Source organism: Larus michahellis, chromosome 1 (genome assembly GCF_964199755.1).
Source record: "Larus michahellis chromosome 1, bLarMic1.1, whole genome shotgun sequence".
In the NCBI taxonomy this organism is placed as follows: Eukaryota; Metazoa; Chordata; class Aves; order Charadriiformes; family Laridae; genus Larus; species Larus michahellis.
The window spans coordinates 24,264,551-24,279,635 of record NC_133896.1 but is presented as its reverse complement, the minus strand read 5'-3'; the positions used below and the strand labels follow the sequence as shown (position 1 = coordinate 24,279,635).

Below are 15,085 nucleotides of genomic sequence, written 5' to 3'. Positions count from 1 at the left end.
AGCTGCAGCAGACATATAGCTGTATGTGTGTGGTTTGGGCAGAGCTACTTTCTGCCACAACAGAAATACTGCATAAAAACCTCTGTGACTGGATTTGGATTAAGTTTTTGCTCAATTTCCATGGATGTTTCCTGTAGCAAGGGATGCTCTGAATCAGCATGTGCATTCAGAAGCAGAATCTCACCCAAAGCATGTGCCATACGCTGATTTCCCTTTCAGTTTTCCCTAATGTGCTGTGACATTCAGTGCAAGGGTGTTCTAGTTAACTTCCATATGAATACAAATGACATGTCACCGCCTGCACAGACATGACTGTATTCACACATCACTGCATGCTACATGAAAATCTACTGAACCATTACTTTTCTTTCTCAAAAGAGAGTTCTGCCATTAAAGAAATATATCAAAACAAATTAATTAGAACTCTTCTTACAGACTCCTGCATTTTTCTGTTTTGAGTTTTGCCCATGCAGAACTTGAGTTTTAAGACTTTGCATGAGCAATAGCAGATTGAAAGACTCATTTCCTTCCCAGCCCCCTTTTCAAATAATGGCAAGCTGACCTAATTTTCTTCCTGGAGGACAGAGTGTATTCATGGTCATCTGCATCTTTTGCTGAAGAAAATTATTAGTTAAGATTTCAGAGGCAGGAATTTGGAAAAACTTCTCCTGGAAGAGAACAGAAAAGTCTGAGGTGTTGGAAGAGGGGTAAGACACCATTAGCCAGAACCCTGACTGCATGTTCTTTTATCCTTAAAAGGACTTAAAATTATTCAGATAGGTAACACAACAAAAGAACACAACAAAAAAAATATTTCTAAAATTGTTCAGATACAGAAGAAACCCAAACATTCTGAAAAAAAAAAAGTCTGCATTTCAGTACCCCGGAGTCTTCAGGGACTACAGCCACCCACAAAGCACACATGTAGGTCTGTATATATAACTGGCATATATTCCTCATAAACCTCCATAACTTTATGGCCGCAGAGGATGGTCAGTCCTTCTCAACAGTCCCTCACTGCAGTGAGCAGAACATTTTGAGAGAAACAAAGTCCTCTGAAAACAAGGGGGCACTGCAACCTGGGTTCATACAAGTGGAACCCCACTTTGAGTTTCATTTTCTGATAGTTTCAGAAACGATGGAGAAAGGCTTATGCTGTGAGATACATTTCTGAATGGAGGCATAAAATAAAGAATGGAACACTGAAACATTAAATAAACCTTTTTTATGTATTTTTAAACTGTATACAGTAAGCATGACTGACAAAACTCCCATTTTATTCTCTCCAAGTTTGTTACCCGATTTTTTCTCTCTAAAGACTCATCATCAGGTTTTTGGTGGCAATTTCTCCTTTTTGTTAAAAGACACAAATACAGAACAATGTCCCTTTGCATAATTTTTTGTATGACATGTTTAATGGAAGCGATCAGAAGATCAGATAATCTGGCAGCAAAATTGACACGGATAACTACTTTTTCCTCTCACTCTTCCAATTCTTCTTGTCACTATGAAACTTTCTGATTTTTTTCCTTCTATTACTTTTCCTATAAAGAGTAAAGGAAAGAAAAGAACAGAGTGTTCCTACAGAAGTGCGACTGGAAGCTAGTGTAAAGTTGCACTTCAAAGTAGCCCAGTTCCTTCTCAGGTGGTGCTGAAGGACCCAAGTTTAGACTTGGAAGGTATTGGCTTGTCTTTGAAGTACCACCAGCAGGAATGCCAGCAGCTGGCACTTCAGAAGAAATTGTGCTTTTTTTCCTGAAGCTAAACTGTAGTACTGAGCAGTATCTGATAAGAATCTGAGCTACCCTGAAATAGAGATTTTTGGAATTCTGCATCAAGAGATGGTTTAAAACCTTTTCCCCCACCCTCCTTTTGCAGTTTAGTTTCTCCATATAAAAAGGAAAAAGGACAGCAGAAGGAAAAGATGAGTAGCTGAAACAGGGATTGCAGTCTTTGACCTCCTTTGCTGCTAAAAAACACAACTAAATTTTTTCCAATATTATTTTTACTTAGAGTCGTAAAATTAATCAAGGAAGAGTATTCCCTTCAAAGTCCCATTCAAAGTCATTTAGTACAATGGTGGAAAATATGCAGATATATACACATTAAATAGTATTGCTGGGGAGGGAGAAATCCAACTGAATTGTTTCTCCGTCCCATTTTGGACAAAGTTATAACTCTGAGGTACCACTACACTGACTATTTTCCACTTGGGTAGACAGATTACTCCAAATGTCTACTAAGATCCTGATATTCCCAGCTACGAATTTCTGGGAAATATGAGACGAAAACACACAGAGGGACAAAAGGTACAATGTAATACTAATCTATTTTAGATTATAATTCTCTTCTTTACCAAATTCTTTTAACTTTTTTATTATTTCCCCTTTTCAAAATGGTTGACGTGCCATCTCAAAACTTAGGGTAGTAACTAAAATTGGTGTATGCATGTGTGTGTAAAAAACAAAACAAAACAAAAAAATCTTTGACCTTAAGTTGGAGATGTAGGAAGCAAAGACCAGCTCTTGTCAGTCAGAAATCCTCCACTTTCAGCATCACAAAAAAATTATAACTCAAACCATCCTCATGCATCAAACTACTAATCTAATAATAAAGCTCATGAATTAGAGTAACAAGGATATCAATAAAAAAATCCTGAAGAGTAATTGGTAGTTTACTGTCAAAATGAGAGATGTTCAAAGTAGATTCTGCAGGGGATTGTCCTAAGTCTGGTGATTTTGAGAATTTTCAACAGCGACATGCTTTATGGAATAGCAAATAGGCCCACTATGTTTACAGACAAAATCAAGCTGGGGCAACTGCAAGTATACAGGAGTAAAGAATGAGAATTAATTTTTGACAAACTTGAAAGCTATCAGGACAAAAAAAACCCACCTCCCCACACTTTCCACCAGATACATGTATAAAATACTGCTTTTAAGCAAACCAAATCAACTGCTCAAACAAAGAATGAGGAATAATTTCTTAAAGACAAGGTTCTACTCCAAGATGAAGAGATTATACCAGGAATCAGTAAACAAGAAATCAAGTGATCGCGACACTGAGAGAAGCATTATCTGGCATACATATAGAAGCATTATCTGGCAATGCCTCATGCTAGGGTACTGTTTTAGCGCTTTGAGGAAGATCTGGGCCACCTGGGAAGAATCCAGAACAACAGTGAGGATGGCTAGAGTTTTCAAAGAACTCTGATATGGAAGAAAAAAAAACTTGAATATGAAAACAACTCTTTTATGGAAGACGACAGAATGAACGGTGTTTTTTTAGCCTTCAGAAGGTAAAATAATTTTACAGCGTGTAGTGACAGGGAACCCATCCGTTCTTCAGTGACTCAGGTGGCAGGAATAGTCTTAAGTCGCTTCAGAGAAAACTGAAGATAGGTTAATTCTAAGGTTAGCAAAGTAGCTGAATAAACTGCTTCTGGAATCAAAGACAAATACCTGTTCAGCTATAGCTAAGTCCTGCCTATGTAGAGAGGAAAAAGGCGGCTTCTTCTAACTCATGCTCATATGAAACAAAAATCAAGAATTACTGAATGGATAGATTCTATCGAGACTTAAAAAAAAGAGATAATGAGATTTCGAGCTAATCCAGAAGTTACTTGGATAAATCCTGAAACACTCCCATCATTCACACAGCATTCAGGCTGCATAATTTAACATTGCTGATAAAAGAGAAATTCAGCCAAGGAAATGTATAAAAGTCTATGGAAATACCAAATAATCTATCTACAAGCTTCTATTTTGTCTTTACATTTTCATATTCTATACTCTGATATTTTACTGAAAAATTACTAAAAATTACATTCTGTGCATCTTCATTAATGGACAATATTAATAACATTACAGCACTTGTAACTGTCCCTGCAAAACACCACAGGCAACGTAGAATGAATATTTCTGTACTTACTTTTGCTATTTTAAAAACAAATACAAACCAAGCCCACATAATCTGTATAGTCTACCTTTATCTACATTTACTTACATAATCAAAAAGGTACGCATTTAGTGCTCCTGTTCCATCAATCAGTGTAAACTTCATAATGAAAACATACTGGAGAGGCTCAATACCTAAAACTGTAGAAAAAAATATTGATCTGTTTCTCAGAGCGGATATTCAAGACAAACCATAATAACTGAAGCTGACAATATCCCTCCTTTAATAGTAACTGACTTTTAATATTGTAATTAAAAGTATAAATTGACAGGCCAAAAAACAGAGCCTCTGAATAGCAAAATGTAGTTCATATTTTGAGAGCGCATTGCAATTTGCCTAGAAACACTTTAATAGGTAAGTCTATAAAAATGCATAAAGATTTTTACGTACTTATTCTCGTAAAAGAAATGCTAGTATTTGCTTAGATCTTAGGTCCTACCTTGGTAGGATCGTCCTACTCCTGTTATTTTATCCATGGAAGATTAAAGGAGACTTGCTCTTAATTCAGTGAAAATAAGATAGCATTTCACCTGAAAACACATCTTCTGAGGAAAATTATTTGTTTCATATGAGGTACTCAAAGCTACCAGGCAAAGTCTTATTCAGAAAAACTTTGCTGGCAGTTCTGAAAATATTCCAGCATAAGTAAATGACTACAGTCATTCTCTCACTGGCAGTAGTACTGTTATGCTGCAAATATAAAATATCTTAAACATACAAAGTTAATGCAACTCTGCATTAGTCTTTTCTGGGTACATTTATTTAAATTGGCTAGTCATTCTATGTTCAACTGATCTGATATACTTGCAGGTTATCATTTAGTCTGAAAATATAGATGATAAAAGAATAATATACATAATTTAAATGCCAAAAAGCATTTAATGGATATTGTTTTCATTTTGAGAACTAAATGTCAATCGCAGGTGTTGTAACACTGCCAGTTATGTATCACTTTACATTTATTTAATAAAATATAATCATGACAGTTTATTTAAGAGAATCACTGTATTGCTCAATAGTGTTTTTCTTTTATAAAGTCTTTACCAAGCTTAGATACTGCTAGATATTCCACCTTAATATATTAGAACATGAATTGATAAACATGAAAATATTCTTTTTCCTCAATGTGTTGTGAAGTTTTAAGCTCCATTTTACCTCCAGCATTTGAATGTGTTGACTACATAAAGTAACACAAGGAAAACACAAAGCATGGCACACACATATATGTTATGGTATAATTCCATTCATTTGAATATTATTTCTTGCAGACTCTGCCAAATATGCTTAGCATTGATAAAGCTTGCAGAAGATAAAAGTCTAACTTGTACTAGTCATTAAATAAGACTCCCTTTAGTTCAGGTCAGGAAAACTGTATCTTCAAAGGGAAAAGCAAGACCAACTTTTAGGGCTGCAAGCAAGTACACAGTTTAAAAATGACATCCGCAACAAAAAATTAATCACATCAGTACTATGATAGGTGTTACTAGTGACACCTATGGTAGAAAAAACTATTCAACATATAAAATCCTTTAATTCATACTGTAATGGTTTCAAAAGGAAATATGTTTTTTCAACTGGTAAAAGGTGAATAAATTTTACAGCTCTATACTCAGGCATAACCACAAATTACTGTGGTTATGCATTCTGCATATTTCTGCACAAAATTGCAAGCCAGAAATCAAACTATTTCATATAAACACTTCAGAATCAAGGCACAAAACTATTTCAGGACAATATGATGTCAGCTGACCTTGTGCTATTTCAGTCGGTTCCCATGATGGTCGTTGTTCTGCTGCAATGGAACTTAGACCCTTGATAGGTTTTGGAGTTGAACACTGCTTGCACCTAGTGTTTAAAACAAGATACTGAGACTAACCAAACACTGATTTATTTATACTAGAAGCTTTCTGCACAGAATTAAAATAAAAATCTGATTTCCTTACTCAGTGGGAGTGCAAAAATATATTTTAGAATTACATGCAAAACGTCATAAAAATCAATAGCGCTAGTTCTGCTCAAGTGATATAAAGCCAAGCTAATTAAGTTACTTTTTTTCCTTTAAAAAAACACCCAAACTCCAATAAAGTAACTTAGCTGTGAATTTTGGTTTTATATGCAAGTGTGTGCTTGGTTTTTTTTTTTAATATATATATATATATATGAATATACATGCATAGGCACACACATATAAATATTTACACAGGTATTCAAGCTCATTCCTAGAGCAAAAATAATTTTGCTTTCCGTTCTACTATACAGAATGTTTTTAACCTTTGATAAGTATTGGTGAAAAGTCGTTGCTAAGTACTGATAAAAAAGGCACGTGGAACAAAGCTCTGAAATGTCAACATCCTTGTGAGGTTCCTTCCTAAATATCTATAAACAATCATGGAATACGCTACAGAGAGTTTGGCTTTTACAATAGAGCCATTTAAACAGAGAACTATGTCTGAAGGTGAGTTGTGTGTAGCTGGGTAAATATCTGGAAAGGTCAAAACAATATATAACAAAGAGAAATAATTATCTGCATTCATTGTATCAGGCCCTTACAGGAAGCTTTAGGGTTCATGTAAAACATCCAATATTTCTGCACAGAATTTGTCTTACTGCATACGGGACTGAAGCAGTGCAACACAGCCCTCTGCTTGAAGGCTTATTAGTACTGCTGAGAAGGAGGACTCAATAGCTTGCATGAGGTAGACTGGTATTTCTGAGCTCAGTAACTACATGCTGCTGTGCTGTACTGGGAGATCATACTGCTAGCCCTCCTTCAGCAGGAACCTGGTATTGCATGGCACAGCCCAGATACCACACCTAGATGGGTGTACTGTGTTGCATAGCCCTGGAACTGTGGAATTCAGAAACCTGTTGAAGTTGCCCCTACAGCGACTGACATCTACAAATAGGTAAGACATTTCGAAGTGTCGTGGATCTCAAAAAATGGCAAATGGTGAGGAAAGGCTGTCCAAACCCCTGTATTTCTTCCAAAACCCAAGCTTTCCCAACACTGGGAATGAGAGAGAGAATGAGACATGGATTGACAGCGTGAAATTATTTTCTAGGTCTCTATTTAAATATTATCCATAAAAAAACCCCAAAACACAAGTCCACAGTTTCAAAGCAACATATGTTTTGACTTCGATCTAATGAGTAAGACCAGAAAATGGTATTTTTCTAGCCCAAAAATGGAAGATCTGGACTAAAAGTGTAAGATTTAGGCACTTTGCAGCCTAAAGAGACTCATGCGCATTTACATCTCTGTAGTATACTGCCCTAACCACACACCACACGCAAGACTGAACCTGCGGTGCTGTGTAATTAAGGGCATAAGATTTATAGAGCAAGATAAGGTCCAACTGCAGTTGAGTCCTTTGATACAAGGTACTAGTATGACATTTCATCCCTGATCTCAGTACTGCTGATCATGTTACATATTTTGCATCAAAGAATCTTTGTACAAGTTACCCCTTGAGCACTGTGGTTTGAACTACTGACGATAATGATCTCTACCTATTACCGCAACTACTAAAATATCAACAAATGCTTTTAACCTACCCATAATATTTTATGTTCCCTTGTAAAAGAAAAGGAGCTGAAAGATCTAATAATTCAAGATTCTCTTCTGTGGATCTCACAGGAATAACACATTTAAATCTTTTCGTAAGCTTCCAGACTTCTTTCAGTGTTCCACCTGTCAAAAACAGAAAAACATGTGTTTTTAAACTGCAATCAAGAATAAATTGAACAACTTGCATTTCTTGGCTGATTAGATGTTGATTTCAGGACTTTCAATAAAAATTGAGACCCATTATGGAAAACTGAAAAAATGATCCATAACCTTCTCATTCTTACTCAGCAATAGACTCAAAGTATCAAAGATGGACATTTATCAGCGCAGATGCCTTAATATCTTCCTCAGAGTTATCACTGTAATCATGAAGTTGTATTGTGTTAGCATCACTTTAATAGAATTTCCACTATGATTTTACTAGCAATTTTCTCGGGGGAAAAAAGAAAAAGAATAAACACACTTTTTGCAATTGCTCCTCAGTTAACTGTTTTTTCAGCTTTTAAGTGGCAAAAATCCATTAATTTTTAACCAGCAGTTTATGAAAACGTAGCTATTCAACTATGTCATAATTGACATGAGGTGAAAAATGCAGAACCATCAAGCTTGACGCTAATTTGAGTGCGACTAAATTGGGGCCATGCTAGGAACACCACAGCAGAAATTTAATCTATTACAGCTTTCCAATTCCAGTGACAGGAAAAAGTTCTTTCAAATTTATTATAAATCACGAGATAACCTGTCTTCAGTCTCTGTAATATGGACTGCAGAACTGATTATGGAATCTTTCTGACATTTCAACAATTCAGTGGAAATGTGGAAAATGTATTGATTTAACACACAGAGAACAGTTATTGGGAAATAGTTTGATATAAATATATGATTTAATCAGCTCGTGAACAACAATTACACGAAATTGATCAAATTGTTTTAAAATAAATATATTCAACAACTGTGTTGTTTATCATAACCATAATTAAGATATTTCAAAGACTTCATGACAAGTGATGCTTGCATATATTTGTTACTTGTATTGCAGAGGTAACTAAAGAAGAAAATAAAATCAATAAAATTGCATAATTACTGGTGATGTAAAAATGCACAACATGAAACCTCCTAAATTAACTTAACTTCTAATAAAAAAAATAAAGAAAGCAGAGACACAGATATTTGAAATGGCTTCCCAAAAAGTTAGAAAACAAAGGTTTTCCAAGTACAGCGCCACAGATAGAGACTCTCGTATACATCTGAACTCTCACTCAAGAAATTAACATACAAAATTCAGGGTAGTTTTAACTGACATTGCTAAAAGGTCTCCAGAATTTCAACTTTGCTGCAATACTAAGTTACATCAAACAAATGTATTCTGGCTTCTAAGAGACTGGAACAAAACACAGAGAATTACCAGCGGTTGACAATGATATGAATCACAGTGATTTCATGTACAAATAATGAGGATACGCAAGGAGCAGTAATCTACTTGTTAACTGTAACATTTCACTCTTCAGTTCAACTATCTGTAGCAATGGTTATGGATTCCCTTCGCTCCAAGCTCACGTAAAATTCTGTCCATTATCCAACTATTTCATCAATTCCAGGCCAAAAGATGCCAAATACTCAAAAAGAAGTCCTTGCTTCAGCTTAATGATTATAGGGAAGAATAGAGTACTGTGTAGTAGAAGAGAAAATTGCTTGTGTTTAACAAATGAGTAGAATCTAGACCATGTCTGTCTAATAATTATCATAATGTGTTTGGCCTTTGAGGGTGGGTCTGTATCTGGAAAAGCGTTGGTAAGATTTCTAGGAAGACTCCAAAATCTCCACCTCGAAAAATTTAAAGATAAAAATGAGAATAGCATGTAGCTTTGGCAAGGTTCATGACTGAATTTCTGGGAAAAAAGTGCTAAAACACTGATTATGCCTTTTCCTTGTGCTTCAACATGAAGCACATATATCCACATACACATATACTTAGCTACTGACATTTTAATATCTGAAAACGATTTACCCAGTTATATCATTCAGTTAATTTTAGGAAAATAGAGCAGCAATAGATTCTTTTTCCTTTTGTTTTCACAAAGATAAGGTTAGATTGCAAGAAAAAAAAATCCAACTTGGAATATGTCAGAATTAAAGCTGCTATCAGAACTAGTTGAATATAAAACACAGCAGAAAACAGAAGGGTTTTTGTCATTGACCCTTACGCAAAGGACCACCTGAGTTACATTTGCTTATTCACACGCTTACTTGAGCACAATTGAGGACTTTGTTTTAAATTCAGAATGGTACTATATGTAATTATTTATTACTTTTATTCTATTCAGAGCATTCCTTATTAGTATTCATGCTAAATTGCTTTGTTTAAAGTTCAGTGGCTATTTCTCTTGCCTGAGAAAATCTGATAAAAAACAAACCAAATAAAAAAAACCTCACACTGAGAACCTTTATTAATTTGAAACAACACTGACATCCAGAGGCTGACAAAGTTAATTGTAGGCTTGTATTATCAGAAGCCTTCCAAAACTTTTCCATATCAAGACTAAAAACAGGGGGTTTTTTAGAAGATTCAGTAAGTTTTCAAATCAGAACTGAAAAATCAGCAAGCACAGCTAGGAAAGAAAAACATATTCAGATGTTAACTTTAGCAGAATCAACAATAAATTTAATGGTATAGTTTTAAAATAGATACAAGTACCTTATAAGACCTCCACAGATGACTTTTTCCTGTTTGCACAACAGTAACAAAGTTCCAGTTGAGCTTTTCTTTTCTTTGAAGATGCATTTATGATCGTCACTACTTACACTGAATACAGCTTCAATGTATCTTAACTTTGGTGATACTCAGAATAGGCATTGTGTCGTAAGTGGTATATTTTATCTTACCTTCTATCATAAGCAAAGTATCTTCAGGCTGTTGAAGCATTTCATCATGCTTTACAAAATGGATAGCTATTTTCCTGTGTTTCTGGTCTGGTGTGGTCCACATTACAGAATCATACCAGGACGTATTGTGCAATTCTGGGTTTGGGGTAGTAACTTCAGAGCCTTGTAAAATTAAGTCAAAATCATCTCCATCTGGAACTTCTCGCCTAAAATAATTTCCAAAATGAATAAGCAAAATCTAACAGCTTCTCCTTAAGCAATCTAGGAACAAGGAAGGCAGTACTCCGAATAAATATTAAAATATAGTCATGAGGGTGTTACATCAGTTTAAACATTTAGACTTATATAGCAAATTATGACACGATAATTAATTTCCATGTTAATAAATATATTAAGTAATCTAATCTTACTTAGGACCAAAAGTAGCCTAGTGGCTTCATCCACACATATGTAAATCCATGGAAAAACAAATATATCAGCCTTATGTGATTTCACTGGGGCCTTAAATGGGCCACACAATTGCATACCACTTCAGTAGAGTGAAAAGACTGTATAAACTCCGATAATTTCAAGTTTATGTTCTAGCTTATTTTACTTTGCATATTTTGAGGGGGAAAAAAAATAAAAAAGGGCAGAAGCAGAATAGCTTCACATATGTACTGTAAAGGGAAGATCTGCAACTCTGCACCACACACTTTCCTTCCTGTCCTGCTCGAGCACTAGAGTGCACCACTCATGCATTTCCAGTTGTCATCCACAGAGAAGAAATGCAGGCCATTCAAATTTTACCAGTATTACCAAAAAGCCAGTGGTTGGCACACAAAGGAAAAAATGCATTAGAATGTTCTCTCCTAAGTAAGACAGACCTGCGGGCTTCAGGTGGAATATGAACCGTGACCAAAAAAAAATAAATACAAAAGCTTGGGCTATTTCATAAGACACTGAAAGAAAACAGGTACCAAGCTTCCGAGTGGAGCTAAAGAATAAATACCATCAACTCCTGCAGATTCTGCTGACGGTTTCACTTTCAAACCCCAAAGCAGCTGCTTCCACCAATGAATAGAACAATTCCTGGCTAGGAAACCAAAGTTTGTTATTTTTCTGCTGTATTCTGTTATTCTTCTGACTGTAGAATTGGCACACAAGAGGTCTTCCTGAACCTGAACTTTCATTTCATGAATACAGTGCTGTTCACATGAACTCTTTCCACCTGTGTTCCTGTAGTACTATTTTAAATGCAAAAGCAATGGACCCTACACAACAGGTCACCTTTCCAGATACACCCATTAAACTCTTCCAGCCTTCCTGCCTGTAGATTTTCCACAGAGGTGGGAATGGAATGAAGTGGTTTTGAACTAAACTAAACGCAAGGATTTAAATGTCTGTACTGTGGGTACGTATATAAAACTAGACCAATGTGTTTCTACATTTTGCTACATAGAGAGAAGCTTTTAGTTGAAGTCTAAAAACCGAAAATACATCTCTCATACGGGTATTATACCCAAAGCATTATATGCATCTTACTGCATAAAGTGATAAAGGATCAATCTTGCACTGAACTTTGTCCAGTCAGGCTCTTCAACATATGCTAGAACATGAAACAACTTCTGACACAACAGAAGATGTAAGAGGAAAGGATTCCCCTAAATCACGTTTCCTTCCTGGGCCGCTTAGCTCACCCGAGAGAAGATAAATTTCTGGAAAAGTACTGCAAGTAGTCCCATCATTGCAGCAGGATGGTGGTAGTAGTAGTAGTAGTAAATATACTAACTGAAGCCTCACAAATCTATCTAGTTAAAAGTCTGCCCTAATTCTGTGGCAAAGAAAAGGCAGCGATATGTGAAATGGGAGGAAACTCCAATGAACAAAAATGAAGACACTAACAAGTGTCTTGTTACAAGGCATATTGTTACAAGACATATACAAGACATACACAAGACATACAAGTGTCAAGAATATATAAAAATCTGTGGTAGTCATGGAAAATTGTGGGATGAGGATAAAGTTCATAAGGAATAAACAAAATTCTAACAATTGCATCTGCTTATTACTATACAGAGTTGGCAAATATATCAAAAAAGTGACAAAAATGGCACAGAGTTGGCAATTATCTCCTTTTAATACTTGGCAATAAAGATCATGTACTTGTATGCTGTGAAGATGATGAAACGCTTCCTCTCACATTAGCAACCAAGAGAATGTTGCAACAACATCTGATAAGGACTAATATTGTTCAAGCTGCGAGCCGCAAGCGTGCTACTTTGCATCCAAAAGCTGTAAGACAAGGATAGTAGGGGCATTTTCTTTTCTCAGTGATGTTTGTATTGAATAAATCTTGATTGCACAAAAAATTTCAAAAGGCTAGGAGAATGCTAATGTGCCACGACTTTAAGAAGGCAATAGTTTACAACAGTAACAACAAAGCTGTTTGCTTAGGACTGATGGTAGGCTAAGTTAGGCAAAAAAAGTGTACAGGATTCATATGATCATGAATAGCACAGTAATGCATGTCACAGTATTTTAATCAAAAATAGGCCGTTTCAAACAAACTTTCTTTCATTTTACGATGAATATACATCAGAAATAGCATATGATTCTTTGACTGAGCGTTATTTGATACAATGACAAACGACATTAGAAGGGAAATAACAATGATAAAATGGTCAGTGAACTAACTCAGTTCAGAAAAAGGACAAAAATACCAAGGTGAATGGTGTTTCCCTGACAGTTTTGGATCAAGAACAGATGCCTTCTCTAGAAGATACACTTTAGTCAAAGATATTTTATTCATTCACTTGGAGACTATCACATCTTTTTACATATCCTATTTTAAAACTGCAAGACAAACACAGGTACTTAAAGACAACTTCAGTATGGGAAAAAATGCTCTGCCAAATACGAAAATAGAGAAAAATGATTGTTTTGAAACCACTCAAAGGATTCTGTAAATAGACCTCATCTGACGATATAAAATTTTCCTACCTATTTTCAGTGCGTTTCCAATCTTTGCTCAAAATATGAAATATATTTATATTTACCTCATTTTACACAAAAAAAGAGGATGAAAATACACTGAAAATCTACGCATCCCAAACCAGGACACCAAAACATGGAACAATTCCTAATTACTTCTGTTGTGTGAAACACTTACAAAGAGTTGCATTTGGAACAATGAAGTTTAACAGACTGATAGAGCTTCTGGGGTTTATAAGTTCTCAGCTTTGCTCTAATGCGATACTGTTGAGGAGCTGTGCTGTTCAGAATGGTTCTCAGTTCTGTGTTATTCAAATCCTGATGATCTGTTAATACTGAAAAATAAAACATGCAAAAAAAAAAAAAAGGCCACGTGTACCTATTAAACACCATAATATTTGGAACATGGGAAGAGGCCACTGCAGGTATGCATTTTCCCGTAATTCTCACCTTCTGTTCCCTCCCCAGTTGCAGCTCAGTTTTATCAATACAACATGTTACTACAGTTTTTAGGATAAATCACAACAGGTTGTGGGAGCATGGTGTACTTCAGGGTATACAAATTCAACGTGTAGAAAAAAACAAAAAGAAGTAAAATACATAAACATGCTATATTCATTTAAAAATGGAATAAAACCAATGTAACATTTATATATTTATACTCTTAGAATAGCTCTTACTGTAATAGGTAAAAGATATTATTTCAACCTTTGAGCTGATGTCTCAAAAATACTCTTGCTCTTTAGTAAAAATAAAATTCACTTTGAGGTCAAAATGTTTCTTACCTGTAACAGATAACTGCTGACATCTCTGTAAGTGTGATTCAAGATCTAAAATCAAGAAGAATTTCCTAATTATTTTCCTTCCTTCCTTTCATCATGTGCACACAAAAATAGATAGATAGGCAGAGAGATACACGAAACAAAAAGCTAAACAAAGGAAAATGGAAATACTAATAATGCATGAAAACAATATACCAAAAGGAAAAAGCAAAGTAAACAGGAGACAAACATCAGATATCAAGAGTTAATATATTTGAGCAGAAACTACTGCATATATTAAATAGCAATGCCCATCAAAATGAACACTTTTCAAACGTATACTGTGAATAATAGCGCTCACATAAACTGTATTCATCCCTCTGTAATCTTTCTGGACAGGAACATAAATACATTATTCTAAAGAAAATATGGACTGTGTGGTCCCGCCTCTGAACAACCTCCACCACACATATACAGTAGAACTGTGTAAAATTCTTTCTGAATTTGCAGTGTTTTGATCTACACATGAAGTATTTATTTATTCTTGATTTTTGTACCCTTTTAGAAATATCCTGTCACAGTATGTTACTAATGGCTAAGTAATATAGGATTTTAAAAGCTAGAAGCAAAGATACAGACTGTGTCCAACTATCTTTAGAGTTTAATTCACTTTTAGTTATTCTTATTCTGGGTTAAAAACGCCATTAGAAGAATAATATTGGATCTGTAAAACTGTCTATAAGACACTACCTTTCCATGGCGCAGCACCTTCCAACTCTGTCACTGACACAGCTTTCCATCAAACAGGGCTCCTCAGCGAGCAGCTGTTCAGTAGTGTTTTCAGTGCCTGTCTCTGAGGAATCCCCCTTTAGAAGGAGGGAGTTATGTCACTCTGCTTTATGATCTAATATAGTATGATTAGAACACCATCTATGTTTAATAA

General features: G+C 35.3%; 1 protein-coding gene across 4 annotated transcripts in view; it reads right to left on the bottom strand.

The window, feature by feature from the left end:
• POT1 (protection of telomeres 1) overlaps nt 1-15,085 on the bottom strand; it is a 96,380-nt gene that overhangs the window by 23,194 nt on the left and 58,101 nt on the right. For all 4 annotated transcript variants that reach the window (XR_012588083.1, XM_074593411.1, XM_074593401.1 and 1 more), the window contains 7 exons: nt 14,167-14,211; nt 13,560-13,716; nt 10,409-10,614; nt 7,513-7,648; nt 5,708-5,802; nt 4,006-4,097; nt 563-668 (listed from right to left, as the gene is read on the bottom strand). Coding sequence is in view for 3 of the 4 variants with exons in the window: in XM_074593411.1 (XP_074449512.1) it covers nt 563-668; nt 4,006-4,097; nt 5,708-5,802; nt 7,513-7,648; nt 10,409-10,614; nt 13,560-13,716; nt 14,167-14,211 (837 nt within the window). In the remaining variant the exon portion in view is untranslated. The remainder of the gene's footprint in view (nt 1-562; nt 669-4,005; nt 4,098-5,707; nt 5,803-7,512; nt 7,649-10,408; nt 10,615-13,559; nt 13,717-14,166; nt 14,212-15,085) is intronic.